Genomic DNA, 14781 nt, shown 5'->3' on the forward strand with positions numbered 1-14781 from the left:
TTTTCCTAATTGTGTCAAACCTCTGTCAGCTGGGGTGAGATACCTTCTGCTCACTTTTCTCCAAAATCTTTATCAAATACCCATATTAGATAAAGAGAAGCCAATAAAAAGCAGTAGTAAGTCTAAGTATCATTGTCACATTGATGGGAAAGTAGCCAAAAATATCTTAAAGCTTTACCAGTTAGGTTAAATTTTTCCTTTGAATCCAGATCCAACAAGCAGCACATTTCCAGACCTCCAGAGTCTAGAGACTTTGGAAGGATTATTCTTCACAGTACAAAACCTGAAGCATTAATGGCATCAACTTCTGTCATTCACAGACAGTGATCAATGGGTCTACTTAAAGTCAGTAAGTAAATCTCTCTAAAGTTCTGTACCTCCCTGCTACATCTTGGCCCTCGCAGTTTTCTCCAAACTTGATGAAGGCTACTGCCAAGAGGACCTACCTAAAGGGAAAAGCATACATGCACAAACTTCCCCGAAACCTGTATTATTATTATTATTATTATTATTATTATTACTACTATTATTAGGAAATTACACAGGTCCAGAAAATAACAGGCCGGTCCTTACTCTACAATCCTCATATCTGGCTACTTGAAAAGTACTTCAGAAGTCTCAGTAAATAGAAGGGATACAGAGTAGGAGAGAGGTGAATTGCTCATAGATTTGGAAAACCAAAAGATCTAAGGATTCTGGGCCATAACTACTTTCAATTCTGGACATATTTTTAAGGAGTGTGTATTATATGGCTTCTAAATGTACAAAATTTGAGTGTACAAAGAAAGATGATGTATGGGGAAAAGAGAGATCTTAAAAGATCCCGCTCCAGGAAATCATATGCACCATCTCCCTTGAAACAGAAACAACGATGTAAGGGCTAATGGCTTTTTAGATGGATAAATTGGCTTGAAAAAGGACCCATTTTCAAACTTTTAAAGCTCCACCTCAGAACCTCATACACTCCATTTAGCAAAAATACTTTTAAATTCGTCTGAGTTAAAGTTCTGGTTTTGCTTCATTGACACTAGCAAGACAATTTGAAACAATGAAGAACAATTATGGAAAATATCTCTCCATGATGTTTAATTTTTCCTTGCTTGCAAGCAAAAGATAAAAAAGTATTGAGCTGGCCCACCTTTATTTTCTTTTACACGTGGAGAAAAAAATGAGGAATATACAAAGGTGCTATTTTCCCATCAGATATAATGTATAAGAAAAATAACTAGCAGGAGGAGGTGGTTTGCTGGCTGGGGGCTGGCAGGGTGTTCATATCTTCCCTGTAAACTGAGATTTTTAAGATACTCAGCTAGTAATAGTACAGTTTGGTATTATACTATTTGAGGTTCTCCAGCATCTATACTAACTAACTTCTACTGTAGTAACACTTATATGGTACAACAATAAAGATAATTACCTATCAATTAAGCACCAATATATATAATTTATTATTTTCATCAACTGCAAAAGACTCACATTACTGAATATGGGAAGGAATAATAGGGCACTGCTTAAATTAGAAAAGGGCTTTCAGCCTATGTTGCTACACTTAAAATGTTTTTGATTACCCATAGTACAATATATGAAGAGTAGAGAGATCTTAACAAGTCTAAGCTGTTTTGATTTGTAAAGTTGAAATAGTGTTTGTATTTCTTTACTTGTGTTTCAATGGTGGCTACATAAAGATGTACACCATTTAATTCATTAAAAAATTCACTCCACTCCAGCTGAAACAACATTGAAAGAAATCTGAAAGCTTAAGATGAAATGTTCAGTCTCTCTTGAACGCATTATTGCTAAAGCAATAGTTTGAAAAAAAATACTGTAGGGGGAAATGTGTTTTACTTCATTACATTATATTTGGCAATCCATCTATAAGCTAATTGCACAGAATATGCATTTTACTAATGTTGGCTTATAGTTTTTTCTCACAGGGTCTGCACATCTGTAACAGGTAAAAACTCCAAATGCACATTAAAATATGAACCACACTCTATTTACTTTGCTTGTTTACTTTAGCAGTGCTTAGAAACAGCTTGATCCTTGTTACTTTGTCCAAGACCTTCTTGTGCCACCCTAGAAAATTCAGAAAACAGCACTAGTTACAGGGTTATAGCAAAGTAGGAAGGTCTTCAGTACCTGGGGATCAGAGCCATCAAACCCTTCCTGGTAAATGATCCTCTGGATGGACTGAAGCAGCCTTGCATAAGCACTGTTCATATTCCTGTTGGCAAGAAGAAACGGTTCAGTAACACATTTTAATACTCTCCTGTATGTTTCTAACAGCTGTATTAAAAATAAATATAAGCAGATGCAGCTTTCAGTCCGAAAGTGTCATATACAAGAAAAACATTCATAGAAGAAAAACCCAACCCTCTTTGAATAAAGTTGACATTAAATCTGCTGTGATTGCTTCATGTTAACTACTTCAGTGCTCAGACATTTAACTCTAGAGATTAAAAAATAATAATTATGTCAGGCTCACATCTAGCAGATTGATGATTTAATGTAGCAACTTAAAGGTGAAACCAGTACAGCACAGAACTAAACTCCTATAACTGACAAAGAGCTACTGAATTGTTACTCCACATACACCCGGTTAATGCCCTGACAGAGCTGACTTCCTATTACTGAAAACCTTCATATATACAACTGCTAAAACAACCAAAGTGAACAAAAAAATGAAAGAGCCAACATTTCCACAGTTAAAATGTTCATGTAGGTCGTTAGTTTGATTTGTTTTTTCTTTTTCTGATACTGCACCAGAGCATAAGATACATTGTACTATGCTACGGTTCCAGTTTGTGTCCATATGCTACAGGTGTTATTACTACTTGATCTGCACGACAGCGGAATTGCGAGGTAGAATTTATGTATTACTTAGAAAATATATCATAAAATTAAACCAAAAAACAAAACAAACAAACAAACAATCTAAAAATAGATTTAAGCAGACTTAAAACCAAATGAAAGTTCAGCAAATTCTCTGCTCAAATCTTAGAAACTCCAGTTCCTGCACATCCAAGGCACTTCATCAGACACCCATCCCAGCCACACTCTCCAGCCCACAGGATAACACACAGAAAGGCCAGAAAGTTGTCACTTTTACTTTACAAAAGCAAGCTGGCTGTTCACTTTCAAAAGAGACACGCTGGTGTCTTAAATCCTACTGAGCACACTGGCTCGTGTGTCTGGACTTGATGTAGGTTCCTCACTGAGGCTGAGAATTTAAGCCCTTTTATCATGTGTAGCTTCAGCATTTCCTTCTAGTCTCACTAATTGCCACCAAGGGTTATGGATTCAAACCCTCTTGTGTACTTCTTGGGAAATATGATGGGTTATGTCGAAAATTTTGCTCTAAAAATATTCTTGTTAGCTGCAATAACTCTATATGCTTGGTCTGACAACTAGGCCCAAATTGGAAGGGACCTTGAAAAGTTACTCGGCCCAAACATTAATGAAACTATTCCCCTCACTTTAGTAAAATACATTTGGATAATAGTTTTGGCATTTGCTAATGAACACCTAAATAAATCCAATTAAATTTGCTTTCATCTCTTTGCACAGGAGAGAAGACAACTTTTCTGAGGAGCACTTAACAATTACAAACATCGCTCTTTTACACCATTAACCCAGAACTCTATATTTCTTTCAAGAATAAAATACTTAAAGCATTAGCAGAATTAGAGAGTCCTAAAATTAAAACAAACAAACAAACAAAAGAGATCTTCAATTGATCCATCAGAAAAAGACTTGTAGCAAAGGAAGAAATAAAGAAAATAATGTAATGCATGCACATTTTTTAATTCAAATGTAAAAATTGGTGCTCTTCTACTTCTGGCTAAAATATTAATGGTTTACTTGAATTTGAGCCCCACTATGTAAATAAGGACATGAAAAACATTGTGAAAACACTATAAAACCAGGTTGCATTACCCTTCTGGCAGTGCTTGGAATTATATTTAAGGAAGGAAATAAGGCATTTTTTTATTTTCTAATTTCTAGTCCTTTTTTTGGCATTGTTACCAAACACCATTTAATTCTGATAATGAGTTTAAACAATTCCTTCTTTACTCTTTTTGTTTTTTGTTTGTTTACCAATTTAGCAAAGGATAAAGCAGGAGCTGGCAAGAAGGTATCCCGGTTACAACGGAGCCTCTGAGTTCTCTCTTGATAGTTTCTAAGCAGTTAACAAAGGTTTGGTTATCAAGGGTATGACAAATAGCCTTCCTATGTATAAGGAGACCCCATTAGGCAAGACAGTTAAACCTGTTTTATCTAAATTTATTGGTGCATCTAGACTTGAGATACATTTTTTCTTTTATTTTCCAAAGCATATACATTCTTAAGGTAAAGCTATTAGCACTATTGAAAACATACAGCTTAATTATTTTTATCAAACTTTCAGTAACTGCAACTGAACGGTGAGGGCAGAAGTAAAGTAAGAGGGGTAGAAAGGAAGCCTTTGCTGTAAAATACAGAGATATCACACAGGATATTTCTGCCTTCCTGTTAAGTACAAGCTTTAGCAATGTAACGAAAAGGACACCAGAGTATCCTAGCAACAACCAAAGAAACCAGTTGCTGTCAGCTGCACAACCCTCTTCACCCGGTCCCAGCATCAGGGCCAGGACATAACAACTCTTCCCTAACATAAAACATAATGAGATAAGAAATAGGAGGTTTAGACCTTCTTTTGGCACCAAGCACCCAGTCCCATTTACTACTTCCTTTAGGAGACCAGACTTCCCAATCTGTTCTCAATTAATGTTTATCATGGGGTGATGAACTTCCACCCACCTTAAGTGATTATCCAAAAGGGGACCCTTTTTTAACCACCTCATTTAGCCATCAGGTACCAGAACTATGGAAAGCAAACACAGCACCTCTCAGCTCCCTCCCTCAGAAAGCAGATACACGTGTACAAAAACACAGCAAAGATTGATCAAAACTCTGAGGTGAACAAATGATGTAGAGAACCTCCAAATCGGACCTTTAATTGCAAAGGAAGAAGTCGGTCAATCACTTAGTTCTGTCTGATCAGTCAAAGAATCTCATTTATTTGCAAGTCCATAAAGAAGCTAAATGCTTGTGTGGATAGGAAGAGAGGGCCGTATGTATAGATATACATTATTTCTAAAAAGGGCCAAGAGTTTGCAGCTCAAATAAAGCCTCTACATCTCTGATCCTGCAAGGGAAACAATCATCTTCCAACATCTTGGCAACAACTGCAAAGACAGTTCACTCACTGAAGATCAATTTAAATAAAATAGGTTTTATAATAAATATGATGCTAGAGAAGCAGAAGCACCAAGATGGTTTGGTTCTTTTGCCAAATACATGTCTTTTAGGTCACAAAACATTACGCAAAGGACCTCGCTTATTAAAAGATGCAGGACAATTCTTCTGAGGATTGCATTATAAAATACGTGTCCATTATATTCACTGTTTCTGCCAGGACAGCATAAGCTGCACAAGAAAATGTGGTACATCCATCACTTGTCTTGTGTATTTTCTGCTTTAAACACATAATCTGTTCGTGTTACATCCCTGAACGGTAAAAGAAGAAGAGAGCAAAGGATCGTTCTTCTCGTTCCTCACCTTGTCCCAAAGGAAAGAAAGGTGAGGGAAGAGAATTGTTCCAAATTTCAAGGAGGAACAATGAAACCCAAGGCCTCCAAAGCTATTGATCCGCTAACTGAAAAAGGGAAAGGGTTGGTCAACAAGGTGAATTCAAGGTGTAGCTAAGAAATTAGAGATAAGATACATTCTTTGAGAAACATTGACTACATACAAAAGTGAGAGGTGTCTATCAAGAAAACAGAAAAAAAAACCCACCCCAAAAAACGACACTTAGGAAATGACTTGCTCACATCAGCACATCTGATAATTTAACAAAAAAGTGCAATAAAAGTGCTGAGTTTCTAAAATCTCTCTTTACAATTACCAGCTTGTCACTGCAGAACGTGTCTGCGGGGCTGCGTACACTTTCCACCATGATTACAGAATTTAAGGTGCCTCTTCAATGGCTGTAGCTACAGGACTGTAACAATTTATTTCAGCCTGAACTGCAACCATTACACATATTTAGACTGGATCATGCTAGCTAAAATAATGTGGAAACATTTTGAGAAGAGGGAAAAGTTCTTCTTTCCACCCCCCCCGCTAATTCCTAAGGTTTTGCGACTTCTGATGCTACAAAGAGGTTTCATTCATCAACAACAATACCATTTACTTACAGAAAATTATATACTAGGTAAAACTATCAGTTTCCACTTCTTTCTTAACCTCTATGTATTAGTGACAAAAGCAAAACATTCTTAGATTTTCTTTAAAAAAACAACCCACATCACTGATTTTAGGCTGTACTCCTACACAGTTTAACGAAATTTCATTCAGAGTGTCTTTACTGATACATACCTTGCAAAGTACACCCTTTAGGAAATCAAGAAATCTTTCACAAACATCCCATAATACACAGCCTATTCATGTAAATTGTTTCAGTAATGAACTATCCCCTTTCTTAGAAATGCCTCCTTATTTTTGAAAGATTTCTATAACATCGGCTTTCAGTGTTAACATATTTTCTGTCAATCTTTTGATAATTTAAATTAAAAAAAAATTTTTAGAGATTTCCTGAATTTCAAGTCATTTTTGTAACATTTTTTTTTTTAGTTCCTGTCAGGCTATCAATAATTTTCTTTGAGGTACTGTCAGCCAGAATACGGAGGTTTTGCAATGCTATAAATGTTATCAGCGTGATGTGACCAGGTGTTTTTTTGGCTATGCATTTAAGACCATAGTCAGAGAACATTAATTTTAAGAAATTATGTTCTCTTAGTGGAGACACATTACCCAGCCATGTCTATTCTCCCTGCTCACTGTAACATGGAGTAAAACAAGTCATAGCTCAGGCTCTCAGTGGGACCTTCAGGCAACCATAGGTGAGATCTCATCCAGACTGCTGACTTCTATTGGAAGGGTTAACTGTGACTATAATAATACTTTTCTTCCAAATCATTGTCTAGTTAATCAAGAGCACAGAAATTTTTACTGTTCTATGGTATATTTAAGTTAGCTTTAGAAGCCAGAAGCATTATATTGATTTTCCAAACACTAATGTCCACATAATAATATCCTTTCCCTGCGCCTTTTATAAAGTTTCTTTAATGAAATGATCCTGACAGGACTGTGAGGTTGTTTTCCTTCCTAGAGAAAGGAACGCTTCCTTCAGAATTCCATTACAGTATTGGTAAAAAATACAGTACAAGCCTATTGGGTTTCTGTAAGAGCATAAACGTTTTGAGAGCAGTGAAATAATTGGTAACATTCATACTTAGTATTGGATTTAATACAGTGTGACTAATGTGTATTAAAGAATCACAGACGATGGGGATGAAAGGGACCTCAGGAGGTCAGGTAGTCTATCTGCTTGCCCCAAGGCAAGATGAACTACATCTAAACCATCCCTGACAGATATTTACCTAACTTGTCCTTGGAAATTTGCAGTGATGGAGATTCCACAATAATCCCAATCTGTGTCTGCAAGACAACTTCCTCTCATGCTAATCGTCAGGAAAATATCTCCTTATTTCCAGCCTGTATTTCTACTGCTAGTTTACTGTAGCCCATTACTGTCTGCTCTACCTTCAGGAGACAACAGAGTCACTACCCTCTGAATGTCGGTTTTTAACATGCTTCAAGACTCCACTGAGATCTGTCTAAAGAACTTCTGTGCTCCAGTTGCAGGTTCCAGACGTACACCCATCTTCACAGCCTTCTCTAACTGATCTCGGGTTTTCTTGAAGGATTCATCCATGTTATGGCTGAGCAGAACAGAAACACTTTGCATGTTGTTCACTTTAAATTCCAGTTTATCACCTCCATGTTTTTTTAAATCAGTAGCATTAATCATACAACACTGCTAATATATTTTATGTTCAATATACCGTATAACCCCAGATCTTCTTCTGGAGACCTGCTACACTATTTTATTTATTCAATTAATTATTCCTCCTATAAGTTATTTGGCGTATCTTCACTGAAGTCCATGTAGTTTATTCCAGATCACTGACCTAAATCTTCTTGAATTCTCATTCTATCATCTAATCTGCATGCAATTATTCCTTCTACCTTTTTTCCAACTTTGAGGTTATGACTGCAAGAAAGATACCCCTTCCTCAGGATACTTATCAAGCCAAATTAGTACCAGATTATTACCAGACCCAACACTGCGATAAAGCCTGATATTTCACTCAGGTTCAACCGTGACTCAGTGACAGCTTATTTAGAAGATAAGGATTTAACAATCGACATGACAAAAAGAAAACTGTCAAACCAATCTGTGTTCCTCCTTTGACATAATAACAGACTTTATCAATGCAGAATATCTCCTGTTGTATTTGAGAGCCTTTTCACTCTACCCCAGTTGAATACCCATAAGAAAACAAAGGAAATGCGTATTGGGTGAAATTATCCTAGACGCTTACAAATAGGTTATATTATTTTTTTCTGCTATTCTTTGGAGGACTGATGCTATCCCACAGGCATCTTAACTTTCTCCTCTCCTTAAAGTCAGAGGTCATTTTTGTCTTTGTGGAACTTTGACAATTCTTTATGTTTTACCAACAAACTTCATTAAATCCCAGTTTGAAAATAATTATTTTCTAACCTGGTCTATCTTTTGGTGAATTGAGCAGACCGATTTGCTGATATTAACTTTGCTAGATGCACATCAACTTGGGGATCAGGATGAATGGGAAAAGCAGCTTTTCTGCACTACCATCTTTTTTTGAAGAACTGCAGTTATACAACACTGATGAATAGAAATTGAAATAAGGTTATTTTTTAAATGTAAGTAAAAACTGACTGACTGTATAAGAAGAGCTTAAATCTTCCATTTCTTTGCAGAGAAATAAGCTTAATTTCAGAGGCTGTAATTCTGAAAAATTCTCTTCTCACCTTGTCTTGGCCTTGACCTAGTGCAGCCTTTTTTAATCCAGGGAATCCAGAAACAGTGGTGTTTGTGGTCAGGGAAGACAATAATCAAAGTTAGAAGCAAAATGATCTACTGTAAATGAAGAAAGAGACAAACACATCCCTTCACACTTCCCACAGATTCCTGTCTGAGAGTTCACTATTCCCAATGTGTTCTTTATTCCTCCCTGTCCCTCATCGCATCGATTGTGGTCTAAGAAAATGACATTTAGAATGGTGATTGTCTGTTACTTTGGTACGTGCCATGACTCCCAGTTCTTTGATTTCCTCAGGAGAGGTTTCTTGAAGGAGACCTATGTTGAGGGTATGCAGAGAATTAGAGAAGAAAAGGAGACAAGCCTTCCAAAATCCATTTTATTTGGTCATGTTCATCACCTCATCACTCTATGCTCTACAGAGAACACTTTAGAGCAGCCCTACATAGTACACAACAATTTTTCTACAGCTCCAATGCATTTCATAAAAGCCATTTATATCAGAAGTTTGTGCATCAACAATATGACCAACACCAATAATAAAATACCAATGAAGTAAATTAAGTGATTAAAGGAACTAACCACCTTGTACGAGACAGAGAATGTTTTGAATTAAATACAAATTCAATACACATTAAATTCAAATTCAAAAAACATTGAGGAAAATGAAACTCAACCCAATGGCCAAGCAAATTAACTAAATCTATTTTTTCAGTTAGACTGAAACTAAAAATAAGAAGAGAATTCATATGGCAAGAATGATGAACTTTTATGAGGATGGCATACTAGACAAGTATCAGAGTTAAGCAAGGCTTACAAAATTAAATGCATGAAAGTCCATTTCTTATACTATACATATGAGTTGATTTGGTTTTAATGTAAATGTACAAATACTTCATAGCCCTATAGTTAGTGGAATTAAGCCCAGAGTCATAAGACATTCTAGTTAGCTAGAGAAAAGACAGAAAGGGAGTGACATTGCTCAATAATAATACAAGCACTTGCAACCTGTCTGTCAGATGCCTCTGTGTCTACCCTCTATGGCCCTGCTGCCAAAAAAAAAAATTGCATTATACATAATAATATTCAAAGTTGATTCAAATATTTAGTATAGAAAGCAGAGATCTTACATTTTATTCTTGCTCTATCATCACAATGATCATTGACATTGGATCACATAACACAGAAACAAATCACAAAGAGACTTGGCTTTTGCTTTTCTACAACTCCAAGAAAGGTGTTTTATACCATACTTCTTTTATAAATCTCAGTTTTTGTATTAGAGTGTGCTGTAAAAAAAATCAATCACAATAAAGCATACCATACCACTGCTTCCAGGAGCTGGTCCTATACACTTGGATCTATAAAACCTAGATATTATATAAATTAAGTGACTGGCTTGAACAAAGAGATTGCTAGTCTGTTATCTGATGTTTGACTTGACTTGAAACGTCTCCAAGAAAGATACAATGGACATGTGTGCTACAGGCTAATATGAGTCTTTGCTACTGTCACTCATTTTCTCTTGGTCTTCCTTAATTCATTACTGACAGACATAAACTATAAGTTATTCATTCAGAGAAGAGTTTATGATTTTCTCTGGAATTCAGGGCGTTGTGTAAGACACTATTAGCGATTGTAATTCTATTCAGAGCATTTTGCATTTTCCTCAAGTGAAGCTGTAGGATGTAAGAAGTAAGACACATAATAAACTAATCTGATATAGCATCTCGAGCTATGTAGGGCAAGGATGGCCTGTCTTCTTAGCCCTAAAAACCGCGTGGATATCTTCCTACGACTGATAGCCACCTGACATGCACGTCTCCGAAAGCTGATGGGGAATGGTGCCCAGGGAGCAGGTCACAGGCAGACAGTCGTGCTTTTCCCCAGTCCCCACACTTGGCTGTCAGCAGGCTGGACTGAACACACAGCTGCGTCCTCGGCTGTCCTAGTGATGTCTGCCTTAATTGTCCCTGCCACGGCGCGAGGAGCCGGCACACCGAGCTGTCCCTGTGCCACAGCAGCTTTGCCGCCAGCCACGGTGTGTGGCACAGACACCAGAACAACAGCTGAACTGCTGGGGAGCCACACGTGGCTGAGGGATGTTCCACAGCAAGTGTGGATGCGAAAATATCCTTTACAACCAATATGCAGACGAAAATTGAACATGCAACAGGAGCACGTGGTATTACAGCTTACCATGTTTTCATTTCTGGCTGTGAAGACAATTCTTCAGGAAGGTAAAATCTGTGCTGTTTTATGGACTGAAACAGTTCTGGAGACATTCTTTTAGAAACATCATAATAATGGCCAAACTTCGTAGATGTCGTCGGGCTGGTCTGTGGAAACGAGAAGTCTGATTACAATCACCTCCACTTAACCATCTGCTGTTCTTGCTATATACAGGAATGACAATAGGTATACTGAATTAATACAGTAATGGGATGCCAATAGCTTTTTGTGTGTTGAGCAACAAATTACTTAGCTCTGATTCCAGTTATTACAGAAAGCTGGTGGTTTTCATAAGCTTTGGTCTTGCTAATAACTACCATAACAGTAAAAGGAAAGAATACCAACATACCAGACATGGCCATGTATTTAGTTAGGCTTCTGAAAGCAGTCACTATGTATTTCCACAATTTTGTTTCACGCTTCAGCTTACAGAAAAATATTCAACTGTTAAGATTAATTAGAATAATTTGATTTAGAGTATTTTAAAATTATTTGATTAATGGATGTTAGGCCTGGTCAGTTATCAGAGAAGATAAATTGTAACAACAACACAGTCTCTTTACTACAAAAACAATAGAATAATCAAACCAAACACAAAGTTTTCATTAAAACAAATAATTAGTTTTTAATTAAATAAAACACAGAACTGCTCATGTATATCTAGTCATAAGAGGTAGATGAGTTCTACTCACAAAAAGACAGCAAAACACATTCTCTCAGACAGTGTTCCAATTTATTTACCAGCTTCTGATTTTTAAAGAAGCAGTCTAATAAAACATAACAATCTATCAAAATCTAAATATATTTAACGTAAAATGTAACTTTATTTAAAACGAGGATTCTGAAAGCAATTTAAACAGGGGCTGTTCTTTGGCCTATAATCTATTCTTTATCCGGATTACAGCTCAGAATGTTTTTACTGCAATCTCTGCCAGAGCTCATCTTTTTATTGTGTACTTCCAAGCCCCCTTAATGTTTTAGAAAGGCCTTGACTAACTGAACTTTGATCTGATGTCTTCATTGAGGAAAGCTCCAGGTTGCCCATTTCAGATGCAAATCCTCACTGAGGCCCAATAGAGTTTAGTAAAGACAGCAAAAAAGAAGAAACAAGAAGTTTCCAGGATCCTCTTTGAGAATCCTGAGGCACATTGGTGTCCTTAATCCACCCTGCCGCATGGATTAAGGTAGGTGATAACCTCTCTTGATTCAAAAGAATGAGCACAGCGCCTACAAACTGGGTGGAGACCAGGATTTGGCTATAATAAAACACCATGCAATAAAAGCTCGGTCTATGTCAGAAGCCTCTGAATAGGCCTCAGTGTACTGCATTCCCAGGCTTAGCGGGGAAGCTTGCAAAAAGCCTACCTGAATCAAGTAAGCATGAATAATCTGCCTTAGCACAACGACCGTGGAGAGCGCGACGCAGAGACTTGCCATTCCTCTTAAGTTGGATCTGATAAATTTATTAGTGGATTGGAGGCTCGAGCCTGTTCTTTCCCGGATTCCTGGTTTGCACAAGGAGAAATACACTAAATTGTCAGTGAGCAGAGTGGGCTTTTATGCTACCGTCTGCTGTTAATGTTTCTAATTGCAATACTAATGTGCTAGAAATCTCAGATTTAGGATGAATCAAGGCAGAAAATTGATTTCATGCTGTGACAGTTTATATATTGCCCCAAGAACATAAGCAGCTCATTCAAAAAAAAAAAAGAAAAAGAAAAAAGGAAAAAAAACCCTCACACTGTCTTGCATTGCAAACTAGGCGACCCATACACTCCAAAGCTTAAATGAAATGAATCTGTGGTTCAGATGGAAGTAACAAACTGACAAAGACACATCAAGCACAACAAGGCCTGCTACTCTGACAGGTTTCTTATAGAACATCTCTCTTTTTCTGTTACACAAGGTATATGCAATATGGAAAGAGAAACTGTCATACAAGAGTGCAAATACAAATACCATGCATAACAACAAAAGCGAGTTACCTACCTAGTCCGTATACGCTCTAATAAAAGGGAAGGGAATATCTCAACTATCAATGAAAATCTCTTCATTACTCAGAAATAAAAACTACCTTAGGCACCAACAATACAGCTTTTACTCAGCATTTTGCCCTCATCTAAAGTCAGATATCAGACAGGAAAGTTTTCTGCTAACATGTTTAGAGTTCTAGTTAAAAGCAAAGCTATTTTTGCTCTTTCATACTTGAAACTACTTAACAGTTGTTTTCAAAAATGTACTAGTGTACTAGTTCAATAAGTTTGGAAAATACACCTTGAAATTTTATTCAATGTTATTTTTTTCACCAAAATAAAGTTAAATGATAAATCACAACTGAAGTTGTTAATTGAACGATAGTACTAAGTATACTAAGCATCCAGGGTGCTGCGAGGCAGCATCTGATTGTTCCTCAATGGAGTATATTCACCAGTCAAATTAATTTAGCATAGAACCAGAAGTTTATGATACCTGCATTACAAAATATTTAAAAATATGAATTTCAACCCTAGTTTTCACTAATTAGAATATTCTGAAGTATTTTAGGTACAGATAGATAAGAATTAGTCTTTAACTTGCAAATTTTAATTAAAAAATTAACATATACATGAAACATATTGTACCTCAACTATACAGAATGATCAGCATCCATTTCAGAAAGCTACAATTATAACAAGGGGAACACCCCAAGAAAGACTGACCAGTTTATTCTACCTTGCATAATCAAATTTCAGTAATAAAAGGGAAGTACATTATGTATTGTAGAGAAATATTATATTAGTGGACAAAGCGATTCCTTCTATGAAGTTATAGAGGACAAGTGCACATGTAACTGGGTTATATGTTTTTCTGTTACGTTATAACATCAAAACACTATTTGTTAATGACATGCAAATGTTTCCGTATCACTGTATGAGGAATTCTGCTAGATTTTAAAGCAGACAAATTTTGGGGGTGCTTCAGAGTGGCACAATAAGCTCCACAATACTAAAATTGATGAGATTATATTATTACCCTAGAGGCTGTTTGATTTGGCATGTCACCATATATAAGTCTTTTCTGACACAACTATATAGCCATGTCTGTGCAATTTCACAGAAAACCAAACATGCCAAGCCTTGTAAGATCATTTTGTCACATTCCAATTATGTTTTTTTAAGAATACGACTGAACTTACTAGGCAGTTACAACTCCATCTAGACCAGAATTTATAAGTGTAGGCTAAAATGTATAGACAAAACAAGTTTTTTGTTCAGGATACTGAAAAATGCTGTGATTTTATTGACTGTGCCAGTGGTTTGAATAAGAAAGTCACCAGCCACGGGAGATATTTTGTTCATAAAACACTAACAACTGCAAATTCTGAAAGACTGACCACTGGGCTTATTTCTTGTATTCTCCCTGCACAATGATGAGCTTCTAGTGACAGTGAAGCTGATACAATCTCAAGTGCTTGCTTTAGTTGTTATAAGCAGGTCAAGAGCTTGCTTGACACAGTACTTTCACTACAGATAGCTCGTAAGTACTGTTGATTAAACCTTCTTAAGTAATTGGTCTACAATTGAATTTGGGCAAAGTT

The 14781-nt window shown here is 36.5% G+C and overlaps 1 protein-coding gene across 1 annotated transcript in view; it reads right to left on the bottom strand.

Annotated features, from left to right (window-relative positions):
* The window catches only part of ELP4 (elongator acetyltransferase complex subunit 4), a gene marked incomplete at both ends in the record, with an annotated part of 143118 nt that overhangs the window by 98912 nt on the left and 29425 nt on the right, over positions 1–14781 (bottom strand). Inside the window, 2 exons of the mRNA XM_080345625.1 lie at positions 2140–2224; positions 11172–11311. Coding sequence (XP_080201751.1) covers positions 2140–2224; positions 11172–11311 — 225 coding nt within the window. The remainder of the gene's footprint in view (positions 1–2139; positions 2225–11171; positions 11312–14781) is intronic.

Source organism: Nesoenas mayeri (assembly GCF_963082525.1).
Source record: "Nesoenas mayeri genome assembly, chromosome: 5".
Taxonomy (NCBI): domain Eukaryota; kingdom Metazoa; phylum Chordata; class Aves; order Columbiformes; family Columbidae; genus Nesoenas; species Nesoenas mayeri.